Source organism: Drosophila biarmipes, chromosome X (assembly GCF_025231255.1).
Source record: "Drosophila biarmipes strain raj3 chromosome X, RU_DBia_V1.1, whole genome shotgun sequence".
Classification (NCBI taxonomy): domain Eukaryota; kingdom Metazoa; phylum Arthropoda; class Insecta; order Diptera; family Drosophilidae; genus Drosophila; species Drosophila biarmipes.
This window is the reverse complement of record NC_066611.1, coordinates 2,538,118-2,562,697: the sequence shown is the minus strand read 5'-3', so window position 1 is coordinate 2,562,697 and position 24,580 is coordinate 2,538,118. Positions and strand designations below refer to the sequence as shown.

Genomic DNA, 24,580 nt, shown 5'->3' with positions numbered 1-24,580 from the left:
CTCTATCCTAACTTCAAACTAAATGAAAACTGCCACTTTCTTGAGGATTCAGTAATGTTACACAAATATTATACATAAATAGGTATACACGATTGCAAGCACCTTCAAATTCCTTGAGTGCAGACGGCCTGAGCTTCTTAGGATTCAGCGTCCGTGGATTGGAACGCCTCAGTCCCCGCTTAAAGGTTGTAAATATGGACGATGTCTTATATAAGTATTGTAACTTCTTTGTGTTTTTGTATTATTACGAGTGAAGAAGCCCACAACCGATTCCGATGCGTATATGAAGTTACATTGAGTCCAGATCGATTCGGACTCGGGCTCTGAAAGCAATCGCATAATTTGTAAACATTTAGTAGGCAGTATTTTATACAAGGAAATAGCGAGAGAATACAGAAAATAACCTAATCTAATTATATAGTAACGAGCGCAATCTGTAAATTAAAATTAACAAGACGTTTTTAAATTACATTATAGTTGACTTTTTCCGTGAAAAAAGAAATACCACTTTGGAAACAACGGCGACGACTTCTCGCTTTGTTCACCATTAATATTTGTAAAATATCAATACTCCCAGCAAGCAAACCGATCGAGGAGCGAAAGTGATCACTTCAAATATGGGCATGCAACGGACGGACGCATGGAAACCATTTCCCCATTGACTTGAGCCACTCGATAACAATAACTGGAGAGTAACGAAAAAGCTAATACCAAACGATTTAAAATAATAAATGCGAACATAACGTTAACGTAGCCGATTAGCCTTTAGATCACATATAGCGCATATTTTACACAAGCGTAGTGAACCAATTTCCAAGCTAAACTTAAACACTCCGTAAATCCAGATACACAGATCCCGAAATCACCGCCTACACCATGAGTTTACAACAAGTTACCAAACACAACAAGTTATTTAAATCATTTCCATGGCTTACTGGAAACTGTTGATTTCAGAGAAAATCCCAGGATTGTACTAAAATAGCATAGATCTGAGAATTTATGTTCTTAAAACCATTTTCGACCACGTCCTTTTTTATGTTGCTATTGATTTGAGTAAGCCGGGTTTGATTTAGTTTTGTACGTAAGGTCGTGGGACTTCAATACCCCACACAATCTCGAGAGTATCTCGCACACAGGCGTGTATATAGCCATGCACAGCATACACCCGCAAGGAAACGAAATGAATTCAGGAGCTGAGCCGGGATGGAATGGTGCGGCCAAGGATATGAGGAGGACTGTAACCCTGTGTAGCACCTGTTCAGCCTTTGGTGCGGCTTTATCAACCTGCAATCAGCTTCCCCTTCGAATCTGCACTACACATATAGACACCTCTTATATATTTACAGATACATATTGAAATTGACGCGGACATAAATTAAAATTTAATCTTAAGTCGGAAATAAAACATTACCTCATACTTTAAAAACTTATGAAGACAGTTACATGTAGAACACTCGAAATATATAGATTATATACAATATACACCATAAATATAGGGCATTTTTTTGTAGCAATCGATCTTAGGCTTTATGAAATTCTATCATTTATGAGACGAAACCTAGATATGATTTTCTTGTTGTGAGAGAGGGAAGTGAGCGGAAGCGGAATGAAAAGGGGGACAGGAAGCGGGGATCCTCGGCAGAATGTCCGGCATTCCACTCAGGGGAATCCCACAGTTCTGTGCTCGTTTACTGCCCGCTTTTCTGCGCTCGCGACTCTTTGTACATTTTTGCACTGTAAAAACTAAATAATTAATATATACCAATATAAATTGCTTGCTAAAAAGTTTAAACAAACGAATGGAGAACGCGCAAAGTTTAACATATAATATATACATACATACACACGCATATATATAGACATATATATATACAATGAAGCGACGTTATTTATATATACGCCTACAGAAACATGCAAAAATAATATATACAAAAATATATATATACATACATATAAATATATATATACAATACTTATTTACATTGCGTATTTTAGCGTTTTATTCGACATCGGAAATAAAAATTAAACCAAAAAAACAATCGTAGAAACGCTACAAAAGTGTTCTTTTTAACAAGAAAGTAAATAAAAGTAATTACGAAAAGCGGAAAATAGAAAATTAAAGTAAGCAACAGAAAATATTTATACACAGAGAAGCAACGGCAAGTTTAAAGCTTGAATAGAACCCATTGTGAGGACGAGAAATTTTTCATTGAACAACTAATTTTACAAAAGGAAAGACTTTCTTTACCAATCGCTGTAAATAACAAGCAAAAACGTAACACACTTCTCTGGCGGATTTTGTTGAGTTTCTTCATTTCAAACTGTCTCCAACATTTGGTCGCAGCCTCCAGCCACGTCCCCGGAAACTAGTGTTGGGAAGCCCATGATAAGGCAACTGAGCACATTCACACCTATTGTTATTGTTTGTTCAGTTGCTCAGATGCTCATTCATTTTGTGAATTAGAGTTGCAGTAACTCCCCTTCGGTCTTTAACCATTCAAACATTTTATTTTCAGTTAGCTTCTACTATACAATAGCATATATTGAAATGGCAACCTAATTAAACAGATCAAGGAGTAAAAATCGAATAAGGAAATAAACTTGGCGCAATTTATAAAGTGTGAGCAGGAAAACCGATTAAGTAAGCGGGGAACAACTTATCAAGCAGCAAATGAACATCTTGACATGTGAGTGAGCATCTTGATCTTGTTCACGGAAGTGAACAGCGTTACCCAACACTAGCCGGAAACTAACATGCATGCAAAGCTTTAATTCATTGCCACACACAGGACACCAAGAACACAACACTGCAATGCTAAAGTGCTTTAATCAAACTCGAAGACACACACAAAGTTAAACAACTACAGTTCTCTTAAGTAAAATAAAAACTTTTTACAAACATACAAAACAGAAAACATAAACTCTGCCAAAATCAAGCTAATAAAAAATAAATGAAAAGCGAAAGTAAAAACAAAATCTTCTCTAAAGTATAGCAACAAATTGTAAAACAGAAAATAATATAAAAATAACTAATTATACATAAATAATTAAATTACGAAAAGACGAGCAGAACGAATAATAAGAATGGAAATTAAAAAGCTTATTTTATATATTCAAACATACAACAATAAAATAAACAAAATGACCATTAATGAACCAAATTATATATGAACAGAATATAAACAGAAATTTAGTGTATATCAATGATTTTTAACCGTGTAAAGAAATTGAAGAAGTTTTTTTCGAATTTCAATAATTTTCAAATGGTCCGAGAACAGCACACAGAGTTAGTGACGGAGCGAGAGGAAAAGGGTTAGAGCAGCGTATTATTATTAACTAATTTAATATGCAATATATCTACTATATTAAAAAAAAAAAAAAAAAATGAATGAGGAAAATTAAAATATACACAGCAAAGGAGAACTAAAATGAACACATTTTAAAAAATGAAAATAAAATGAAAAAAATATAAAAAAACACTCAAATAAAAAAAACAAAACAGAAGAAAAAAACATAAACACCTTTGGTCTGTTCATTTGCCCACATGGAACAGGGGATCCAATTTGCGCTTTCCCAGCAATCATCCTTACAATCGCCACTAGAAAAGGCTCCTTCCTGAAGTCTAGTGTAGGCGATGTCTTAAGGTAATCATCCTGTCAACAACCCTATCAGCCACACCACCTACAGGCAAGCCGAAGTTTTTTTACCCTTGCAGTTATAAAAAATAATCTACGTGAGTAACACCATGTGATATTTGTTGCTAGCTTCAGTGATATTAAAAAAAAATGTTATTTCATTATTTCTCGAACTGTTTTTTGACAGAGTCGTCCGATTTCTATTAAATTTAATTCGAAATTCTTAAAAATTTAAAAATGATATTCCCATATTATAAGATAATATGTCAAAAAAACACCGAAGCTATAATTTGTTTCATAATATTTTCCCACCCATTTTCCGATCTTTCCTATAACAGCTATATTATATAGTCTTCCTATTTTGATAAAATTTAATACAAAATGCAGAAATAAATAAAAAATCTTATTTCCAAGCGTAGGAGTTAATATGTTAAAAAACACCGAAGATATAATTTTTCAATATTATTTTACCACTAATTTTTCGATTGTTCCTATGGGAGCTATATGAAATAGTCGTCCGATTTTGATAAAATTTAATTCAAAATTCAGAACTAATTAAAAAATGTTATTTTCAAACTCATAAGATTATATGTTAAAAAACACGAAAGATATAATTTTTATTTCATGTTTTTCTATTAATTTTCCGATCGTACCTATGGCAGCTATAAAATATAGTCGTCCGATTTTGATAAAATTTAATTCGAAATTCAAAACCAAATAAAAAATGTTATTTAAAGGAGGTTATAAGTTAAAAAACACCTAAGATATAATTTTTCAATATTATTTTACCACTAATTTTCGATTGTTCCTTGGGAGCTATATAATATAGTCGTCCGATTTTGATAAAATTTAATTCGAAGTTCAGAACTAATTTGTTATATCCAAGCTTAGAAGGTTATATGTTAAAAAACACCGAAGGTATAATTTTTTAAAAATTTTGTTCCCCGTTAGTTCCTATGGGAGCTATAAGATATAGTTGTCCGATCCGACTTATATACTACCTGCAATAGAAAGAAGACTTTTGGGAAAGTTTTAGCCCGTTAGCTTTAAAACTGAGAGACTAGTTTGCGTAGAAACGGACGGACATGGCTAGATCGACTCGTCTAGTGACGCTGATCAAGAATATATTTACTCAATGGGGTCGGAAACGCCTCCTTCACTGCGTTGCAAACTTCTGACTGAAATCAATATACGCTCTGCAAGGGTATAAAAATAATAGTAAATAATAATAGTAACTTAAATAAATAGTAATCTCTTTTTTCAATCCGCTAAGAATTGGTTAATATTCAAATAAGTATAAAATTATGTTGTTCTTGTTTTTATTAGATTATAAGAAGAAAGGAAGTTACGTGTCAGGCGGACAGACGGACGGACAGGGCTTGATCGACTCGTCTAGTGATGCAGATCAGGAATATATATACCTAAAAAGTACGTGAGCTATAAAGAGACTTCCGTACAACTTAGCGATGGTAGCGATTTGCTGTGTATGCAAATCACGGAAGGTAATAACGATCATCTTAGATTGCACGCCACTACAGACATTTTAAATAAAATAATTAATAGAAGCACATTTTTTAAATTTTTTCCATGCTTGCACCACATTTTTGTGCTCTTAATTGTGGACGAGCAAAGGACATTAGTTCTCATACAACTGATTGGCAACACTGATTGGTTAACATGGGTATAACAGTGGCAAATTCATCCGCTGGGACTTACTGTTAACATTACAAGAACTTGCCATTGGAAGTTCATCGTCTCTACACTTGAAGAAAAATACGGCAGTGACAGAGTCGGATTCGGCATTCGATTTTCGAGTGAGGTGTCTGCTCGCCCGTAGTCGGAGTCATTAGAATAGCGAGGATTGCGCGGTTCTCACCCTAATTAAAGTGTTTCAATGAATTGCTCGGCGACCACTGCTTTGAAATTAAATAAGAAGGACACAACCAATTGGACACAATTTAATTTGAAAAGAAACAGAAGGCTTTTGGTATCGTTATTATTTTAACTTAAACTTTTGAAAAATGCAACGGTTTAGCGGTTAAGAGAATATCCCGAAGTAAAATTGGGTGGGAACTTAGCTAAGCTGGACGCTGGTATTTTTGTTCTGCGCCGAGCTGGCCCCCTAGCAGCAGGTTTCACCAGTTTCGCGCTGCGGTCACACTGATTCCGCTGCTATTTTGTCATTACGTTGATTTCTTAGTTCGTTTCGTGTTTTTTTTTGTTAAAATGGCCGATACAAAGGGCGTGAGTAGCCGCTGTTTATTTGCTCAGGTGACGACTGCAGTGCGCCGGGAAGAGGGCGTGCCGCCAGTGTACATACGAGCGTACAAGGAGTGCACTCTGGCTCGCATTGCTTCGCCTGCAGAAGATGCCGATTCCGCCGCCACTGTTGATGTGTTTGCCGCTCCTCCTCCCCGGCCGTTTATCGCCGCCCTCCTCGCACGCCGTTCGTCCACTCGGCTGGAATCAAAGATGGGAGTCAAGTGATTCACTCACGCCGGTGGCGGCGGCGTCGGCGTCGCCGTTCTCCTTTGTGCTCGGGATCCCCTCCTCCCCGCCGCGGTGCCTGTGACCCACATAAGGTCGCCTTTTGCTCCGGCGAAAGGGGGCCCAGAGAAATTTCCACCGCGCGTGACGGGCATGCAGATAGGCCCAAGCACTCGCTTTCTAAGACCCAAAAACATGAAGTACCGGACTAGCCCTAAGCCAGCGCTGAATACCCAAAATGTTACTGCGCCTAACCCTATTAATTATTGTTATTAGTATAGTTAGGGCTTTAACTAATGTCCAGGCATCTTCCTAAATACTTGCAGCAGACTGCACAGATCAACGAATCTGCCTCCTTTTAAGGGGATACAACTCCTTAGGATCCAGATATCCATGCTTAATATCAATTATCTATGAGAAATATTAAATCCCCAAGAATATATTTTATTAAAGTCAGCGTAGGCCGTTCCACTTGCAGCATTTTAACCCGTTTTTATACTTTCCATTTGCGCAATGTATGCATTTCCGATATGATTCAGTGCATCTGACTAGCTCAGTTGTGCTATCTGTATTTCTATGCACAATATTTGTTTACCCTGCAGACGCATTATCTTGCTAAGTCGGGATGAAACGCCGCAGTTTTTTCTATTGCAACTAGAACATAAGTCGGAACGAGCCGGATCACACAACTATGTCTTAAGCAAAAGACTTCTATATAATAAATCATAGGTCTGTGCCTCAGCTCGCAGGGAATGATCAAAGTAATAGACAGTATTCCTTTAGGATTTTAGTATTTATACTCAACAAAAAATCGGATATCATATAACAGTCATAGGAGTCATCGGCTTAGTTGGATTAAAATCCCCCAAGTGCAGGTGTTCCGTACTATACGTATGCTAAACAAACACTGCACTCGTTTAAATATTCTTTTTCCTGCTATAAAACTGAATCATAAGAAATAGGATCTAAAGATAAAAACCTATTTGTCTTAGACTCACAAGCAAGTTAATGGCTGCTTATTATCCCACAGTTTTCCAGCATCGAGACCCCCGGCTACGTCGGCTTCGCCAACTTGCCCAACCAGGTTCATCGCAAGTCCGTGAAGAAGGGCTTCGAGTTCACACTGATGGTGGTGGGCGAGTCGGGACTGGGCAAGTCCACACTGGTCAACAGCCTCTTCCTCACGGACCTCTATCCCGAGCGCATCATCCCGGATGCCATAGGTGGGCACGACCTTTGTTCAGGCTCTGCTTTGAGTACTCACACGAACGCCGATTCCCTTTCACAGAGAAACAAAAGCAGACGGTGAAGCTGGAAGCTTCGACGGTGGAGATCGAGGAACGCGGGGTCAAGCTGCGGCTGACGGTGGTGGACACGCCCGGATTCGGCGATGCCATTGACAACTCCAACAGCTTTGGTGCAATACTTGAGTACATCGACGAGCAATACGAGCGCTTCCTTCGCGACGAAAGCGGCCTCAACAGACGCAACATTGTGGACAATCGCATTCATTGCTGCTTCTACTTTATATCGCCCTTTGGGCACGGGTGAGTACCCCTTTAAAAATGGTTTAATAATAATATATATTTATCTATAAGTGCTAATTAAAGTGCTGTACATTATTCGGGAGTCTCGGATAATATATAAATGTATTTGTGCAAAGTGGCCCAAATAGAGCGCATTTCATTGGACTTCCTTTGTTTCTGCTAGTAATAAGGTCTAAGATAAGATAAATTGATATGCCTCCTTTCTCCTTGTATGTTGCAGCCTAAAACCCCTTGACGTGGAGTTCATGAAGAAGCTGCACTCAAAGGTTAACATCGTGCCCGTGATCGCCAAGGCCGACTGCCTCACAAAGAAGGAGATTCTGCGCCTAAAGTGCCGCATTATGCAGGAGATCGAGAGCCACGGCATTAAGATCTACCCACTGCCAGACTGTGATTCCGACGAGGATGAGGACTACAAGGAGCAGGTGAAGCAACTGAAGGAAGCTGTGCCTTTCGCCGTCTGCGGCGCCAATACCCTGCTCGAGGTCAAGGGAAAGAAAGTGCGTGGTCGCCTTTACCCATGGGGCGTGGTCGAGGTGGAGAATCCCGACCACTGCGACTTCATCAAGCTGCGCACGATGCTGATGTGAGTGTCGTTTTTGTTTAATTTACATCGGTAAAGACTGAAAATGTATCCATATTTCCGATAGTACCCACATGCAGGACCTGCAGGAGGTGACGCAGGAGGTGCACTACGAGAACTACCGCTCCGACCGGTTGGCCAAGGGCATCAAGGGAAAGGAGAACGGCGTGAAGGCTGAGCGGGACCGGGACAGCACCTCGCAGGTGGTGGCCAACAGCGTGCTCGGCGAAAAGGACCGCATACTGCAGGAGAAGGAGGCCGAGCTGCGGCGCATGCAGGAGATGCTTGCCCAAATGCAGGCGCGTATGCAGGCCCAGCAATGAGCGGCGGGTATATTTATTATATACGCGCTGAGCGGAGGCGGCAATCTATACATAGTTATACACACAAGTCGTATACATACTTATACACAACACATATTTTGTACGCAGATTTTGGTTGCGATCGCGCTTTAACTCTACTCTCAATTGTGAAACGACGGGCGCTAAATATTCTGTATTAATTTCGCATTCTCCATATATTCGTAGTATTTAGGTATACACCCATATACACTTATACACACAATCAACATACACCTGCCACGTATGCAAAACGTCTGCAATGCAATTGCTCCATCAAAAAGAAAACCAACCATCAGCGAACTCACTTCATATCAGTCCTATCAAGCGAAAAACACGAAAACAAATGTATTCCTACTATGTATCTAGACGCGATAAACAATGGATTATTATTGTACTCTGCATTTAGTCTAAGCGAATCCAATCCGATTTATATTGTATGTTAATTCATTTTTGTCTGTTTATCTTCTGTGTAGTCTCAAAACGAGCGATTTATTTAGATTATACTGTATGTGCGTAGCAGCCTTCTCTTCCGATTTTACTCGAGTGCCATGGGCGACTATCCCCCAGCTCCGCCCGATTCCTAAGCACGATTTGATTAACAAGCAGTGATCCTTTCCTAGGCGGTCCCAGGATCCCATGGCGATTTGTGGGAAACTCGGTTTTGCAGGCTGCTCGCTAGAAACCAAAACGTGAAATCTCTTTTATTATGTATATGAGAACTTTTTCATCCCAATATAATCCCCCATAAATATATATAAATATGCTTTTTATACAATTTTTAAATAATGCTTTTTATTTTTTGGTTTGGCAGCGGAATCGCGTTAAAACCAAGTTGTTTCTGCTGCTATATAAAGTTGTTTAAAGTTTATTTTGTTAAACAGCCTAAAAATATTTAAATCATTCGATTTCGTCATATTTCAACTATATTTTTTTGCATTAAATATATGACAAATATATAATTTTCTAATAATAACAGCATTTGTGACAATTTAAAACCGTGGACGTTATGCGCTTAGTCGTGCAAAATGTACATGGAAACTTATGCTGGCACCCCCGGTGGCATTCGTTAAAAAGTATTAAGAGTTAAAGAGGGTCCGGCCTTATAAAATATGTGCATATAATTATTTGTATACCCCTTACTCATGGAGTAAAAGGGGCACTGGACTCGTCGAAAGTATGTAAAAAGTATATTAAACCATTTCCGGATCCGATAAAGTATTTACATTTCTGATAAGGATCACTAGCCATGCCCGTCTGTCCGTCCGTTTGAACGCATGGGTATCGGATAAGCTAAAAAGTTGGAATTTGACATGTAGGTTCTTGAGCTTCTTGCGAAAATTTTTAGGGTACCACGCCCACTCTAACAGCCATATTTGACCCTGCATATACGAGTTGTATATATTTCTGATAACCAATTTTTTTAAATTTGCAGGACATCTGGGCAAAAGCTTATTTTTAAAAGTATATATATTCTTGATCAGTGTCACTAGACGAGTCGATCTAGCCTTCTGTTCTTCTGTCCGTCCGTCTGTCCTTCTGTCCGTCCGTTTCTACGCAAACTAGTCTCTCAGTTTTAAAGTTATCGGTCTGAAACTTTCCCAAAAGTCTTCTTTCTGTTGCAGGTAGCATATAAGTCGGAAGCAGCCGGATCGGACAACTATATCTTATAGCTCCCATAGGAACTATCGGGAAAAAATTAAAAAATATTATGTCTTTGGTGTTTCCTACGCTTGGAAATAATATTTTTTTAATAGTTCTGAATTTCGTATTAAATTTTATGAAAATCGGACGACAGCTATATGATTCTAAAATATTGGGAATATAATTTTTTATATTTTTAAGAACTTCGTATTCAATTTAATAAAAATCGGACTACTCTAACATATAGATGTCAAAAAAATGGTCAAAAAAAGAATTAAATATTTTTTTAATATCACTGAAGTCAGCAACAATCCTTAAAAATTTCACATGGTGATACTAAAGTTGATTAAATCTTATAACTGCAAGGGTATGCAAACTTCGGCTTGCCGAATTTAACTTCCTTTCTTGTTTTTTAATAATTTCTCATATAATTTTGCGCATTTGTTTAAGCGAACAGGAGATATAACGTTTTTCTAATTGATTTCGTATTATTATTGTTTTAACCCTCCACAAGGTTATACTATGTAAATGGACTCAGTTAAATTCTGATATTCTGGGCCCAAAAACCCCGAATGCGCTCCTGAAAGCACATGATTTGTGCTTCGTGGTTTGGTATAATTGGGTATTGGTATTTTTCCATGGCACGGTCACACAGCGCACATGGCGTAACATTTTTTACCGGGCCGGTAAAATATGTAATTTCTGTTATGTTCCGCACGATTTCCATCCGCTGGCTGGTGCAACGGGCAGGGGGCAACTCGCACTCCGCCTGGCTGGTGGCCAGGTCCAGGGCTGGCACCGCCCGCAGCCTGAGAACCACGAATCAGGTCAAGGCCGAATCTGAGGAGCCCCTGGCCAAAGTGGACGAACCCTCTCAGGCGGAGCTTCTGCGGGAATTCGCTTGCATGCCAGTGCAGCGCATCCGGAACTTCAGCATCATTGCACACGTCGATCATGGCAAAAGCACGCTGGCCGACCGACTGCTGGAGCTCACGGGGGCCATTGCCCGCAATGCGGGACAGTCCCAGGTGCTAGATAGCCTCCAAGTGGAGCGGGAGCGCGGGATAACGGTCAAGGCCCAGACCGCTTCGATCTTCCACCGCCACAAGGGGCAGCTGTATCTGCTTAACCTCATAGACACTCCCGGTCACGTGGACTTCTCCAATGAGGTATGTTTCATGCCACAAATCCACAACCTTGCTAATCCTTTGTGTCCATTCGCAAGGTCTCCCGCTCGCTAGCCGCCTGCGATGGAGTGGTCCTCCTGGTGGACGCCTGTCACGGTGTCCAGGCCCAGACTGTAGCCAACTACCACCTGGCCAAGCAGCGTCAACTGGCCGTAGTGCCAGTGCTCAACAAGATCGACATAAAGCATGCTAATCCCGACCAAGTTTGCCAGGATATAAAGATGCTGTTTGGCATTGATCCCGCCCAGGTGCTGCGTGTGTCCGCCAAGCTGGGCACTGGCGTATCGAAGGTGTTAGAACGGGTTATAGAGACCGTACCGCCTCCAACAGTTCAGCGGGACAGCGATTTTCGGGCCCTAATCTTTGACAGCTGGTTCGACAAATACCGCGGAGCCCTTAACCTTATTTATGTACTGAACGGCAAGCTAGAGCTGAACCAGGATATCCAGTCGCTGACCACTAAGAAGGTGTACCCCGTGAAAAGCATTTCTGTTTTGAGGCCAGCAGAGTGTCCAGTTGCGGAACTATCTGCTGGTCAAGTGGGTTTGATTGCCTGCAATATGCGTAACAGTAAGGAGTCCATTGTTGGCGATACCATTCACCTGAAGAACCATGCGACCAGCGCCGCGGGAAGCTATCGTCCCCAACAGCCGCTTGTTTTCGCTGGAGTTTTCCCCGCAGATCAGTCTAAACATGTGGCTCTACGCAGTGCCATCGATAAGATGGTTCTAAACGACTCGGCGGTCACTGTGAAAGTTGACTCCAGTCCGGCTTTGGGTCAAGGCTGGCGTTTGGGCTTCCTTGGACTGCTTCACATGGAGGTCTTTTGCCAACGTCTGGAGCAGGAGCATGGGGCCGAGCCTATAATCACAGCGCCCTCTGTCACATACCGTTTGGTGTTGAGCAACCCAAAGATGATTCGGCAGCAGGGACGCGACACTATGGACATTTCCAATGCAGCTCTCTTTCCGGAACCCCACAGCATTAAGGAGTACTACGAACCGCTTGTTTTGGGTACGATAATCACGCCCACGGATTATGTGGGCCAGGTGATCGGGCTGTGTGTGGAGCGACGTGGGTTGCAGCAGAGCTCGGTGAACATCGACGAGACGCGTGTTTTAATGAAGTACGTCTTGCCGCTGAGCGAGATCATACTGGACTTCCACGATCGGCTGAAGTCGTTGAGTTCGGGCTATGCTAGTTTCAGCTACGAGGATCACGGGTATCACCCGTCCAATTTGGTGCGTTTGGACATTCACCTGAACGGCAAGCCCGTGGAGGAGTTGTGCCGCATCGTCCATGTGTCCAAGGCCACGGCCGTGGCCCGGCAGATGGTCCTTAAGCTGCGCGAACTTATACCAAAGCAGATGGTGCAGATCGCAATCCAGGCTTGTGTGGGCAGCAAGGTCCTCGCCCGGGAAACCATTAAGGCCTATCGGAAGGATGTGACGGCGAAGCTGTACGGAGGCGATGTTACCCGGCGGATGAAGCTGCTCAAACAGCAGGCCGAAGGCAAGAAAAAGATGCGCATGTTCGCCAACATTCGCGTGCCGCACGAGACCTTCATCAATGTGCTCAAGCGGTAGGATCGATCCCGACCAGAATAGCCCATCTCTAACCTATTTGGGACCAATTTAGGTAAGTGATTCTTTAATTTAAAAAAAAATCAATGGTGAGTCTCTTAAAACGCATGGCGTTGCTCGTAGAGGTTTATTGTATTCACTGGAAAGTATATAACCGACCTATAAGTGTACCGACCCAATAAAGTATATCTTTATAAGAAACGATCCACCCATCTCTCTGTACGAAAGCAGAGATTTGGGAAAATAAAAAACTAGAAAAGAGGATTAAATTCTGGGCAGAACAAGCCACATTTTAAAATGTTTGTTAAAGGTGTCAAACCGAAAATTCGAGCTATCGAGATTGAAAACAGTCGCCCTGTCGTTTGCATAATCCCATCTCCGGTCACATTCCCTTTAGCTGAGTAAAGGGTATCAGATAGTCAAAAGACTCGCCTTTTTTTACTCTTGTGGTAGTATTCGCCTTTGCAAACACTTCTTGTACGCTTCGACACTACGAGTACGTACCCAAAATTATCGTCTAAAAAATATCTCTTAGACTGGCTGTCGCTTATCGTTTTGGTCTTTTCACCCGCCCCATTTTTCTCTTCAATTTCCGCGGTTTGCCGATAAGTGTTATCATTGCTTGACTCTGGCTAAAAATAGAATAATTCCGTCTTATGTTTACATAAGTGTTTGGGAAATTCGTCTTGTTCGTAAAACGCCCCTTTTTCAAAGTTCATTAACACCAAGACTAACTAAAACCACCAGTAAAATAAACTGATTTAACAATGGGAATGTCCTCATAGTGTTGCTCACTTTGTGTACTTTGTGGGTATCAACTGAAACCTTTTGCTTTCTTTCGATTGCTATCTTGTTCATTTTTATCGTGCTTATTTTTTCACAATCGTTTTTTGACTTAAGGATTGCCGTTGGAGCTCTGGACTTTTGGAAGTCACGCAGATGTAATAAAAATTGTTTTACAAACTCCTCTCGGCGGTTTACTCAAATCTTCCCAATGACCTAAGTATATTTTCTTATTTACGTTCAAGATCCCACATTTTTTGGCAAATCTCACACGTCCCTTTTACAAATTTTTCACACGCCATAATGTAACCTAAAATTTATTAAAACATGAAGTTTAATGAAAATATATATGGCCCTTATATTGGCTAAAATAATTGACTGGAATTCTCAGAATTTAAATAATATAAAGGTGTATAGCTAAGAAGCTAGCTATTGTCCCAAGCGTAAATAGCTTTTGAAGTTTTAAGCAACCTAAAAATCTTGTTTTTTATTAATTTGGAAAAAAGGAATGGTTTTTTACCGAATCCGTTGCGTATCTCCCGCTAACATACTAACAATCATAAACTCTACTATCTGTTTCATACCTAGAGATTTTCACTTTTACCGCAATTGTGCTGAAACCAACTAATTTTGGTGCCTAATTTGAATGATCGGTCCATCCCATCAAATATTCTTGCTTGGGTGTAAAGTGGCGAAAACTTCTCAGAAGTGGATCACATTCAACAAAATACACATTTAAAGAATGAAAACTTTTTGCTGGCATGTTTTTTGGGAACGAAAGCCACTACTAGCTAAAAGAATTGTAACCCAAACTTAAAAAAACTTTTTAGTTTGGGAAAAAACCTAACCTCTATGTATTCTCGTTGAAAATACAATGACTCTTCAATTCAATCCGATGCTCCGTTTATAAGGTATTGGAAATAATATAATCTCTAATTTAGTGGGAAAACACCAATAATACAAACATTTTGTACGCCCGCAACTTCTGAATCACTAAAACCATAAGATATGAAATCTGGTTCACACCTTTTAAAGCAAATTTGTCTACATTTTAGTTGTAAAAAGTAGGACCAAACGTTTTTTAAGCCTAGATATACTACTTTTCGGTTGATTTTACAACGAAAACAAGACATTTAGTCTAAAATGTTAACAAGTTTTAAAAATACAAAAATTGATACTTCAACGTCTTAAGAACAACTAACGCATCAATGCCTGATCATTAAATTCCATCTAGATGATGTATCACCAGTTTGACGACAAAAGGTCATCTAAATGGTTGTAGTTAGAAGTTAAAAGCGAACCAAACCGAGTACTATTAAAGGTCTCTAGTCAGAGAAAAAAGTAGTTAGCTTGCGAAAGCCAGTATAATTTATGATGCATCTGATGAAATTGCAAAAATATTAGGTACTATATATGATAGAACAAATCTAAATAAAAACTGATACAAACAAAAATATCTCCTAACTTGGTACAAACCAAGTAAAGAACTAACATTCAACATACAGAAGTTCTGATATCAACATTGACGATTTACCAGAGTTATCATTTTAATTTGTCCCCTCAGTTCCAATTCTTGTTCTCTCTTTTCAATATCATTTTCTATAATGGGTACTATGATCTTTTACTCAAAAATTATACCTATTACAAGGTGAACAAACAGCAAAGAGAGATTGCAAAGCGCCTCCAACAGGACTTGGCTTGATCTACTCGGCTAGTGATGCTGATCAAGAATTTATTTACTGGTCACACTTTGGGCACATGTATAGTTTCATTGGCAGTATTGCTGAGAATTGTTAAGGTCCCGTCCTGCCAATGACCCCCAATGTATTGTAATAAACTTTTCAAAACTACACATTTTAGTTTGCACCTTACAAAAATAAAGCGTATCAAGACGTCTATTAAAAACTAAACATTTTAATTTTCACCTCACAAAAAGAAAGGGTATCAAGGCTTCGATTGCATTGGTGCCTAACTTCATTTGATTTTGGCCTTGACAGTACTGTGTTGATAGTGAAGGAAAGCAACAAGGAAGAAGAAGCAGAGATAGACAAAAATCGAATTTCCCTGACCCTGAAAACTGCCCCCAAGCAACATGCAATCACACACATACAGGCGGTAGAGACGAGTGTAGAGAGATAGAGAGAGAGCTAGATATAGTGCATAACGGTATCCCTGCCGCCGCAAAAGCATACGTAAATACGGTGAACGCCCAATATAGTGAACCTCCCGATAGAGTAATAAGCATCCAACGATAACATGAATGGGTTCCATTATTTTTGTACGTTTCAGCTCAAAGAAATTTCCAAAAGTGGAATATAACTCTGAGTAAAATTTTGTATAAAAAGCTATTCAAGGAAAAAGTGCCATACATGTTCGTATAGCTCTTTTATCGCGTCGCGCGAAAGTCAGACGGAATTCTGAAAAACATCAGTACAAATATCCAGCACATTCCGCCACGAGATATTTGTGTGAATAGCCCAAAAGATACGACTAGCTAGTTCACACTTACGTTGGTTCACTCTAGGGGAGAGGACAATGGTTTTCAGCTGAGATAGCCAGTTTGGTCGCTTGTGTCGCTCTCTCAGCCAAAGAGAGAGAGGAGAGCTGAACCGAAGTGAACCTCCAAACCTGAACCGTTGGGGGGTGTGGTGAGTGCCAGGGGGTGGCGGTGGGTGGGCGGTTGTTTTGCCGTTCATCTGGCTTGCATGTGTGCATGACCTTGAAAAACAATAACATTGTTGTTGCTCCTGGGTTGGGTAAAAATGCAAATTGCAAACAAACTGAATCGGCAACTGTTCGAGCAAAACTGTTAAGTGTGGTTATGCAATAAAAAAGCACAGTTTGGAGGGTTGTATGTACATAATACAGTGCACATATGTACTATGCCCATTCAAACACACACTTGTTCTGCAATTGGTCAATCAACTTGTTGCAAAAAAGGAGGAATGATGCACAAGTATGTTCATAAATGTATACACACATGTGGAGCATAAAAATTGCACTTATTCCTAGATATTATTAATTTTTAAATTCAACTTTTCTTAATTTAGTTGGCCATCTTTTATAATTTTTGCTTATATTTTCTCCATAGTTAATGCACTTTTGTTATAATTTTAAATGTTCGGTAGGAATTTTTTTTTTCTAAGATGTGTCTTAAACTATATTTTAATTTTTAATATTGTACTTAGCAGAATGTATCTAAACTACAATTTCTTGGAAATCCCCCTTTCAATAATAACGCGACTCAGTTCGATTCTCCCTCAGCCAAGAAATCGAAAACAGCTGAGCGAGCGCAGAAAGTGCAACAGAGACGGCTGCACTCGTCTCTCCCACTCTGCAAACGCTTTCGTTGTTATTGTTTTTGGAGAGAGACGAAGATTTGTGTGAAAATGGATGCGTTGCGGATATGGGAACCGCACACACACAAACAGGCGCCTGCAGAAAGAAAAAGCAAAATAAAATAAATTTCGCAGTGGTATTGTTGTTGCTGCGCGTAATTAAGCGTCAGCAGCGATGCCACTGTGCAGTGGGGCAAATCGGTGTTCATTTTTGAGAACTACCTTTTGTGCAGCATAAAGAGATTTTTTCTTTCATTTCCACGACGGTTTTGTTTGTAACGCATCAAGTGTAAAGTGCACTGTTAAAGCCGCAATAAATTTTTAAATTTTGTACATCAACTTTTTCATATACATACATAGTTGCGCAATTAATAGAAGATATACAGAAGCCGATGCACAACATTTTATAAGTAAAGTAGAATGTAATGTACACATCTTATATTTAGAACACAACGCTCAGGATATGGAAAAATTTTATCGCTTTTCTAGATGATATAATAACTGCCTTATACCATCTAGAAAAGCAATCAAATTTTTCCATATCTTCCATTTAACATTTTTATTTCCAAACGTTTTTTTTTAAAGATAAGTCTTTGCAAAAAGTAAATAAAAAGTGCAAACCAAACAGAATTAGAACATCTTCGAATCAGATTATAGCAGGTCTGCTCCTCGCCATTTTTGTACATTTTGAAAAAAAAACATTCGCGATCTGGCCCATGGTGCGAAGCGACGTCTCCACATCGTCGTCTTTGCTGCCGACGTCGCTGCCTCTGGCCGCCGCACAAAAACAGAAAACACAGTCAGTTTTCATTCTCATTTGACATCATCAACATTGAAATTTAATTAAACGAGAGCAGACTCTTCGATTCGAGGCAATAATTTCAGTCAAGTAAATTGCGATTAAAGCAAACCTTTATTTATGCTAAGACCCTAAAAAACCGTTTTCATTTAGGATTTTTGTTTTGTGCAAAAAAACCTAAAATAAGCGACGCGCACAAAATAACAAACGTCATCAGCTGTTCTTTGTTTGTGTTTGTGTGAGCTCTATACACGGGAGAACTCAGTGTGCTCGGATGTGTGTTTCCTAGTTAACTTGAAAATCGAAATCAAATGGTTGCATTTAAAAGTCGTTCAAATCCTAACCTGAAAACCAGAATTATACGTTTGAAGGTTATGAACAGAATAGCCCCTCTCCCTGCCACCCACCGACCGCCCTTTCAAAACTTGGCCTTGACCGTGTGCATCTGTATTTGTAAGAGCGAGCGGGATGGAGAGAGACGGCCAACGGTAACCAACAGCTGACAGCTGCACTTTACTTATCGGGCCAGGTGGCAACTCTGGCGCGGCGATCCTCTTCCCTCTCTTTCCTTGCCAAAAATTCACAATAACAAAGGCAGTGCGTTGCTCGCACAAACAATTAGGTAGAATCGCAAAGCAACAACAACAGCAACCACAATTGACTTAATCAAGTTCAAAGCGAACTGAGCGAAAAGGAGAGAAGGCAACGCACTCGTACTCTCTTCTAGCGGTCTCGCTCTCGCGCACTCACACAGGCGTGCGCTCAGCTGTACACGTAGCCTGTTTTCGTTTTTGTTTTTGTTTTTCCTCTTCCATTTCTTTATTTGTGTGTTTTGTTTGTCACATAATTGTGCAATAGCAGTACGAGGAAAATAATTGTATACCAATATTAAAAACGGTTTTCGAACTTAGCAACTATTTTTGTTACACGTTGAAAACTAAGCTTGTGTTTCGTCTACCAGAGCAGTAATATTGTTTGTTGCTATTGACCTTAGCTAGCAGTGACAAAGGCGTAAGCATTTCATATCAATATATATCAACACACATATGTGCTTTTAATTTTAACTGTTTTATTAGAAATATCGCTTAGCTTTGGTTACGTTTCATGGAATATGTGTGTATGAATGTACATATGTACACTGTACATATGTTCATACACATATTGAGGCCGTAGCAGAGTTGTAAATTATTGGAAATCAAAAACAAGTACAACTTATCGAGTGCAACAGCCTTTGTTGTTATTCTGTTCATTTACTGTGCAAATATTCCTATGCTGACTATTTTTATTATACATATGTATGCATGAGTGGAACTTGCTTGAATTTCATAATGAAAAATGCTTTGTTATTGTGCGATTAGTTTTTATTTTTGTTTAAGAAAGTTTTGTATGGGAACGAAAGAGAGGGGGCGAAAGAAGGCGTCACAGCACGCACACACAGGCACAGCTGATCTCTATCGCTGTCTCCTTCTCTGGAAATTTGTAAACAACTCAGTGTCGCAAAATCCAGGGCTGCCAATTAGTTTTTTTTCCAGCCACATTGGCATCGCCATTTTCGTGCACTTGTGGAATTCACTCTCTAAAAAGCAATATCTTCTTCCACAATTGCAGCGTATTATGTTCGAGGATCGGCACTAGGCGAGAAGGAGCAAAACCATGTTCTCAATGATCAACGGCCTGAGCGTCGGCGGTGGTCAGCAGGTAGCACAGGTAACGCCAGCAGGTGCAGCAATCAAGTTGCACTTTGCCTACAACAACAGCAACATCAACGGCAGCAGCAGCAGCAACAACAGCAACAACAACATCTACAGTGGCCTTAAAACAGTGGAGCAAAAAATGAGCAACAACAACAAAAAGACGGGCGAAGTGCTGAAAATAATCAAGAAGATCCGGGAACAAAGTGGAGCGATTGCACCAACAGGCGGTGGTCAGGAGCTGGGGAGCTTTACGGGGCTTTCAGCCGCAGCAGGAGCTCATGCGAGGTCCGATACACCACTGGCAACTGGGCTGATCCAGGGCACGGGCGGTTCTGTGGGATGTGCACCTGCCACAGGACCTTCACCAGCAGGCGAACCAGGGATAACTGTCATCAGCCGAGGGTCGAGTCGTGCTGTGGACTCTGCAAGTCCAAGGGAACTTCCTCCCGGGTCGACAGCAGGAGCTGCCGCAACTGGAGCTGGCCAAGGAGCTGGCAGTTTGGTGGACTACCGAATAGTTGCTCCCGGAAATAGTATTTCTCAATTTTTCAAAAGTTCAGCTGCAGTGTCTCCCTTGCTGGGAGTCCCCATTGGCACTGGGGCTCTAAGGGCCGTTTACAAAGTAGCCGATCCAGCCGCGAGTGTCCGGAAACGATCAGGAAACTCAATCTGTTCGGCAGGAGCGCCCAGTGGTGTTGCTGCGGTAAAAAGGGTTTCCCAAATAGGAGCCAGCGGACTCCGCTGGCTGCCCATGCCCACGCCCAGGGAAAAGCAATCAAATGCAGGGGGAACCGAAATGAAAGCTTTAGAGAGAGGAGCAGAAGCACCTGGATCACCAGGCGAAGCCGCCAAAAGTGCCTTAGTCAACCCTCAGCCGCAGCGCACAGAGGACCAAGAAAATGCCTTTCGACGCATCGAGGATGTGCACAACTACGCCAAGCTGCAGGACTACAGCAGCGACACCGAGGACGAGGACGACGAGGAGGAGCTCGATGAAGAGGAGGAGGACGAGGAGGAGGAGCAGGAGATCCAGGTGGAGTTGCCGGTGCAGCAGGAAATTACACGCATTCGTCGCGAGGCCGACGAGGAGCACGTAGACGTGGATGTTGTCACAGTGCCGCACCTGGATCAGGATCGCCATCAACTGCAGCCGCAGCAGCTGCAGGAGGATCAGCCGGCGGACAACGTCCGACCGGAGCACCATGCCCGCCGCCCCATGAACGCATTCCTCATCTTCTGCAAGCGACATCGCGGCATTGTCAAGGAGCGATACAAGACCCTCGAGAACCGGTGGGTTTTTGCTACAAAAGTCTTGGTCTTTGCAAAATACTTACGTTGCTATTTTTAATTTCAGTGCCATCACTAAGATACTGGGCGACTGGTGGGCCGCACTCGACGAGCAAGAAAAGCACTGTTTTACGGATCTTGCGCAGCAGGTGGGGACCACAATGTTTACATGTTCCAAAACCTTAGAATCACCCAACACACCCAGTCTTAAGAGTTTTCTAAGAGAAGTTGTCTTCTTTTGCAGAACAAGGACGCCTTCTTTAATGCCAATCCTAACTTTAAGTGGTACAAACTGCCCGCTCCGCCCCTGCGAACGCTGGCAACCCGTCCCAGCAATGTGTCTACTGGTTTGTTCATACCCAGCGAGGAGCAGCCACAGCAGCAGGTCCCGACCACCCTGCAACTGCAGTGGGCAGAGCGAAGCGATATGCCTCGTGCTCTGCTGCGCCGCAACTACTTTAAGCTGGCGGACGAAACGCAGATGGGGGAGCTGAGCTCCCTCCTGCAAGTCCAAGTACAGGAGAAAGACTTCGCCCTACAGCAGGCGCTCAGCGAGACCAGTCAGTTTCTATCCGCCCATATGCCAGGTGGCAATCCAAATGGCAATGTCAATAAGCGCACCTTGCCGGACAGCAACTCGAGCAATTCCAGCGAGGAGGAGGCGGTCAGCGGTGGCTCTCCCAGCAAGAAGGCCAAATCATCACGCTCCTGCAAAGGCAAGATATACCAGGAGCTAGTCAACTCTGGACAACTCGCCGCCATAGCTAAAAAGAGCAAGGCTCGCTCACCGCCAGCAGGAAACTTGGGTGGAAACTTTGTAGACCTTCCCCTAGACGCAGGTCCCAATACGCCGCCCGTTTCGCCCCCGGAGCGCCAAAACAGAAGTTCGGATTCCAATCAGAAGCATCCGCGGAGCGTTTCCGAGTCTAGCAACAGTGGTTTCTTCGATCTCGAGGAGAAGATCAAGGAGCTGCCGGCCCTCAGCTTGGATGCGTATCTGCAGCGCAAGCGAAGCACCAAAAAGAAGAAGAAGTTTAGTGGCAATAAGAAGCAGAGGAATTCAAACAGCACCAGCAGCGGATCAGTGGTTTCCAATACAGCAGCTGCAACGACAAAAGGAGCGGCCACTGCAGCCAGCGAGCATATGGTGAGGATCAAGCAGCAGCAACAGCAAATGCAGGCCGTGGGCAGCCAGCGGCGCAAGGCGCGCAAAGAAAGCATCACGCGGCGCGATGTCAGCGCCATCGAGCAGGAAGTGGCCTCCATTCTGCCACTGACCATCAACGGCAGCTACTACTTCAACCAGAGTGATGCGCCAAAGGCGGTGAATGCCTCTGTAGCCTCGTCGTCGACCTCGCCACCACTGTCTTCGAACTCCTCGTCATCGTCCTCGTCACTCTCCTCGCAGCCGGCCTTTGACGTGACCTCCTCTACCTCAGATCTACTCATTCTGGCCGAAGTGGCCGCCAACCGCACTGAATTCACCAAGTCCAACTAGCGCCAGCCGCATCACCATCGCCACCAGCACCACTGGCTGTCCAGCATGACCAAATAGTTAGCCCAAATCGCAAACTGCAGGAATGTCGTAATTTTACCAATACTGTTCACGTATATCTCATCCTCCTCTAAATTCTGTTGACATAATTGAAATATCTCGTTTTTAAACCTTGCAATAAGGAAAGTGCATACCTTAAAATCGAATCATATCAACTGTTGCAGAGGGAAAGACCAACACTACTTTATTTATTTTTTAACAACTGTAAACTTTTTTTTATTTTTAAATGATTTTTGGGTTAACGTTATAAACATATTCCAAATATTTCATTTCAAACCCCCTTCAACTTGGCTTATATAATTTTTAAATGCATTTTCTCTAAACACTTTTTAATGAAAAGAATGTCAATGCAAAGTGGTATTTAGGCACCCTTCGATACTTACAATGCTTTAAGCTTTCTGCTGGTGGTGCCACATGGAGATGGAAAACAGACATTCGTTGATCTACAATTTAGTCAATAATATTATGTAAAAACAGAAAAGCTGAAGGTAATATGAAAAAGAGTCGCGGAGGTAGCGAATTATGTATTGTTTGTTATGATGGCGGCAGGAGAAAACCCGCGTCAGTTTCACACGCATATATATATATATTTGGTATTTAGATAACTTGTTCTGTTTTTTTCTTGTTAAGTTTCTCTTTTTATCGGGCCGCGTTCGCATAAGCCGCAAAATCAACATCTGAACGCTCATTAAATGTTAATTATTATTATTTCTAATATGTAGTCGTAATTTATTGCTATATTTGTCAAAACGCAAACAATGTGCAAAAAATATATATTCATTTTAAAGTGGAAAACTGATATTTCATTTGAATGTGTGACATATAGCGTCCTAATATACGTAGCAGTTGGGTGGTACTGTGAAGTAACTAATCTCTTTCAAAACCAGACGTTGAATCTGGTTAAGAAATGAAAATTAATGAAAACCCCCTACACGTAGGGGAGTATTAGGAAAGGTGACAAATCTCACATTTGACGTCACTTAAAAAAATGCAAGGAATTGGTATATTTCCCTTTTCGTGTTGACACTGTATTCGCACATAACACAAAACAGTCGCGCAATTTGTATGTTCCCTGTTGTATTAATAATAAATATAGCAACAGGTATTTTTAAATTGTTTTTATACTCTTGCAGAGGGTATAACAGTTGTCGTAAGTAGTTTGCAACACAGTGACGGAAATTTTCCAGACCCTATAGAGTGAATACATATATTATTTCTTTCTTCACTAGAGCAGTCGATATGGCCATTTCCTTCTGTTTTAATGCTGTTTGTGAGCTCAGTTTGAAAGCGAGTGTGTTTTTAGTGCTGCAAAAAACAATAGATTACGGCAAAAGCTGTAGCTCCGTCAGAAATTTATCATCAAACTTTTACAGATACATAGATACGTACATGCAAACAGTTCAAATTTCTTTAAAAGAAATAAAACAATCACCGTTGCACTGCGTTCCTAAGGAGGTCCAAAAGATTGACCAAACTTTTTAAAAATTTGTTTGAAAATTACGGTCCTATACAGAGTAATAGGACCGTAATTTTCAAACAAATTTATAAAAAGTGCCAAAGCTTCTCGATCTTTGAGTTTCTTGGTTATTGACAGAATAGACCTCTTAATTCTTGTCCAAAATAAAAAAAACAATATTTGATTTATTTTCTATTTGAACCTAAAACCCGCGAATGAAATGATAACAAACAAGTAAAATATGTTTTTAAAAGTGGTAATTTACAGGTAAGAAAATGTTATTTAATACCCCATTAAAGAATAACAAAAAAGCCTTTTCATGTAACCAGGTTGGAGGAAAGAATGTAATACTGAATGAATGAGCTTTGATTCACTCAGATATGTTGCATAGTTTTTGAAAATCGTGTTTATTAGAGAAAATAACTCAAAAATTAGAGGTTTAAAAATTTACTAATAAAGAAAAAATAGATTCTTGCGAATTAGACCTTGCAAAGCGTTCTCAAAGTTTGCTAAAAAATACTCATACGACATGTACATCCGTTTCCGACCCCCTAAAGTATACTATACATATAAATTACACTAGCGAACAGCCCTTATGCCCCTAGAAGGATGATGGTATTTCCTGTTAGACTCAAACCCTTAGATCACTAAAAAGAAGTCAAAA

The 24,580-nt window shown here is 41.0% G+C and overlaps 2 protein-coding genes across 7 annotated transcripts; both read left to right on the top strand.

Moving 5' to 3' along the window:
* The first annotated feature begins 5,763 nt into the window (after positions 1–5,763).
* Positions 5,764–9,368, top strand: LOC108035805 (septin-1). Of its 2 annotated transcripts, none has more exons than XM_017111551.3 (5): positions 5,764–5,879; positions 7,153–7,345; positions 7,411–7,669; positions 7,890–8,255; positions 8,320–9,368. In XM_017111551.3, the coding sequence occupies exons 1-5, from the start codon at positions 5,862–5,864 to the stop codon at positions 8,573–8,575; spliced, it is 1,092 nt and encodes a 363-aa protein (XP_016967040.1). In that variant the 5' UTR covers positions 5,764–5,861; the 3' UTR covers positions 8,576–9,368. The 2 variants fall into 2 exon arrangements, with proteins under 2 accessions (XP_016967040.1, XP_050740732.1); XM_050884775.1 differs by having other exon boundaries at positions 5,784–5,906.
* A 3,552-nt stretch (positions 9,369–12,920) lies between these two features.
* Positions 12,921–23,255, top strand: LOC108035785 (uncharacterized). Of its 5 annotated transcripts, none has more exons than XM_017111511.3 (4): positions 12,921–13,059; positions 19,533–20,908; positions 20,973–21,054; positions 21,150–23,255. In XM_017111511.3, the coding sequence occupies exons 2-4, from the start codon at positions 19,578–19,580 to the stop codon at positions 22,401–22,403; spliced, it is 2,667 nt and encodes an 888-aa protein (XP_016967000.1). In that variant the 5' UTR covers positions 12,921–13,059; positions 19,533–19,577; the 3' UTR covers positions 22,404–23,255. The 5 variants fall into 5 exon arrangements, with proteins under 5 accessions (XP_016967000.1, XP_016967001.1, XP_043949038.1 ...); XM_017111512.3 differs by lacking the exon at positions 12,921–13,059 and adding an exon at positions 17,914–18,014; XM_044093103.2 differs by lacking the exon at positions 12,921–13,059 and adding an exon at positions 17,929–17,997.
* The last annotated feature ends 1,325 nt before the right edge of the window (positions 23,256–24,580 follow it).

Coding starts and splice junctions, on each gene's coding strand:
- LOC108035785 (XM_017111511.3), top strand. CDS start 19,578: ATGTTCTCAATGATCAACGGCCTGAGCGTCGGCGGTGGTCAGCAGGTA. Junction 20,909..20,972: donor TACAAGACCCTCGAGAACCG/GTGGGTTTTTGC, acceptor TTTTAATTTCAG/TGCCATCACTAAGATACTGG. Junction 21,055..21,149: donor TTACGGATCTTGCGCAGCAG/GTGGGGACCACA, acceptor CTTCTTTTGCAG/AACAAGGACGCCTTCTTTAA.
- LOC108035805 (XM_050884775.1), top strand. CDS start 5,862: ATGGCCGATACAAAGGGCGTGAGTAGCCGCTGTTTATTTGCTCAG. Junction 7,670..7,889: donor ATATCGCCCTTTGGGCACGG/GTGAGTACCCCT, acceptor TGTATGTTGCAG/CCTAAAACCCCTTGACGTGG. Junction 8,256..8,319: donor AAGCTGCGCACGATGCTGAT/GTGAGTGTCGTT, acceptor TATTTCCGATAG/TACCCACATGCAGGACCTGC.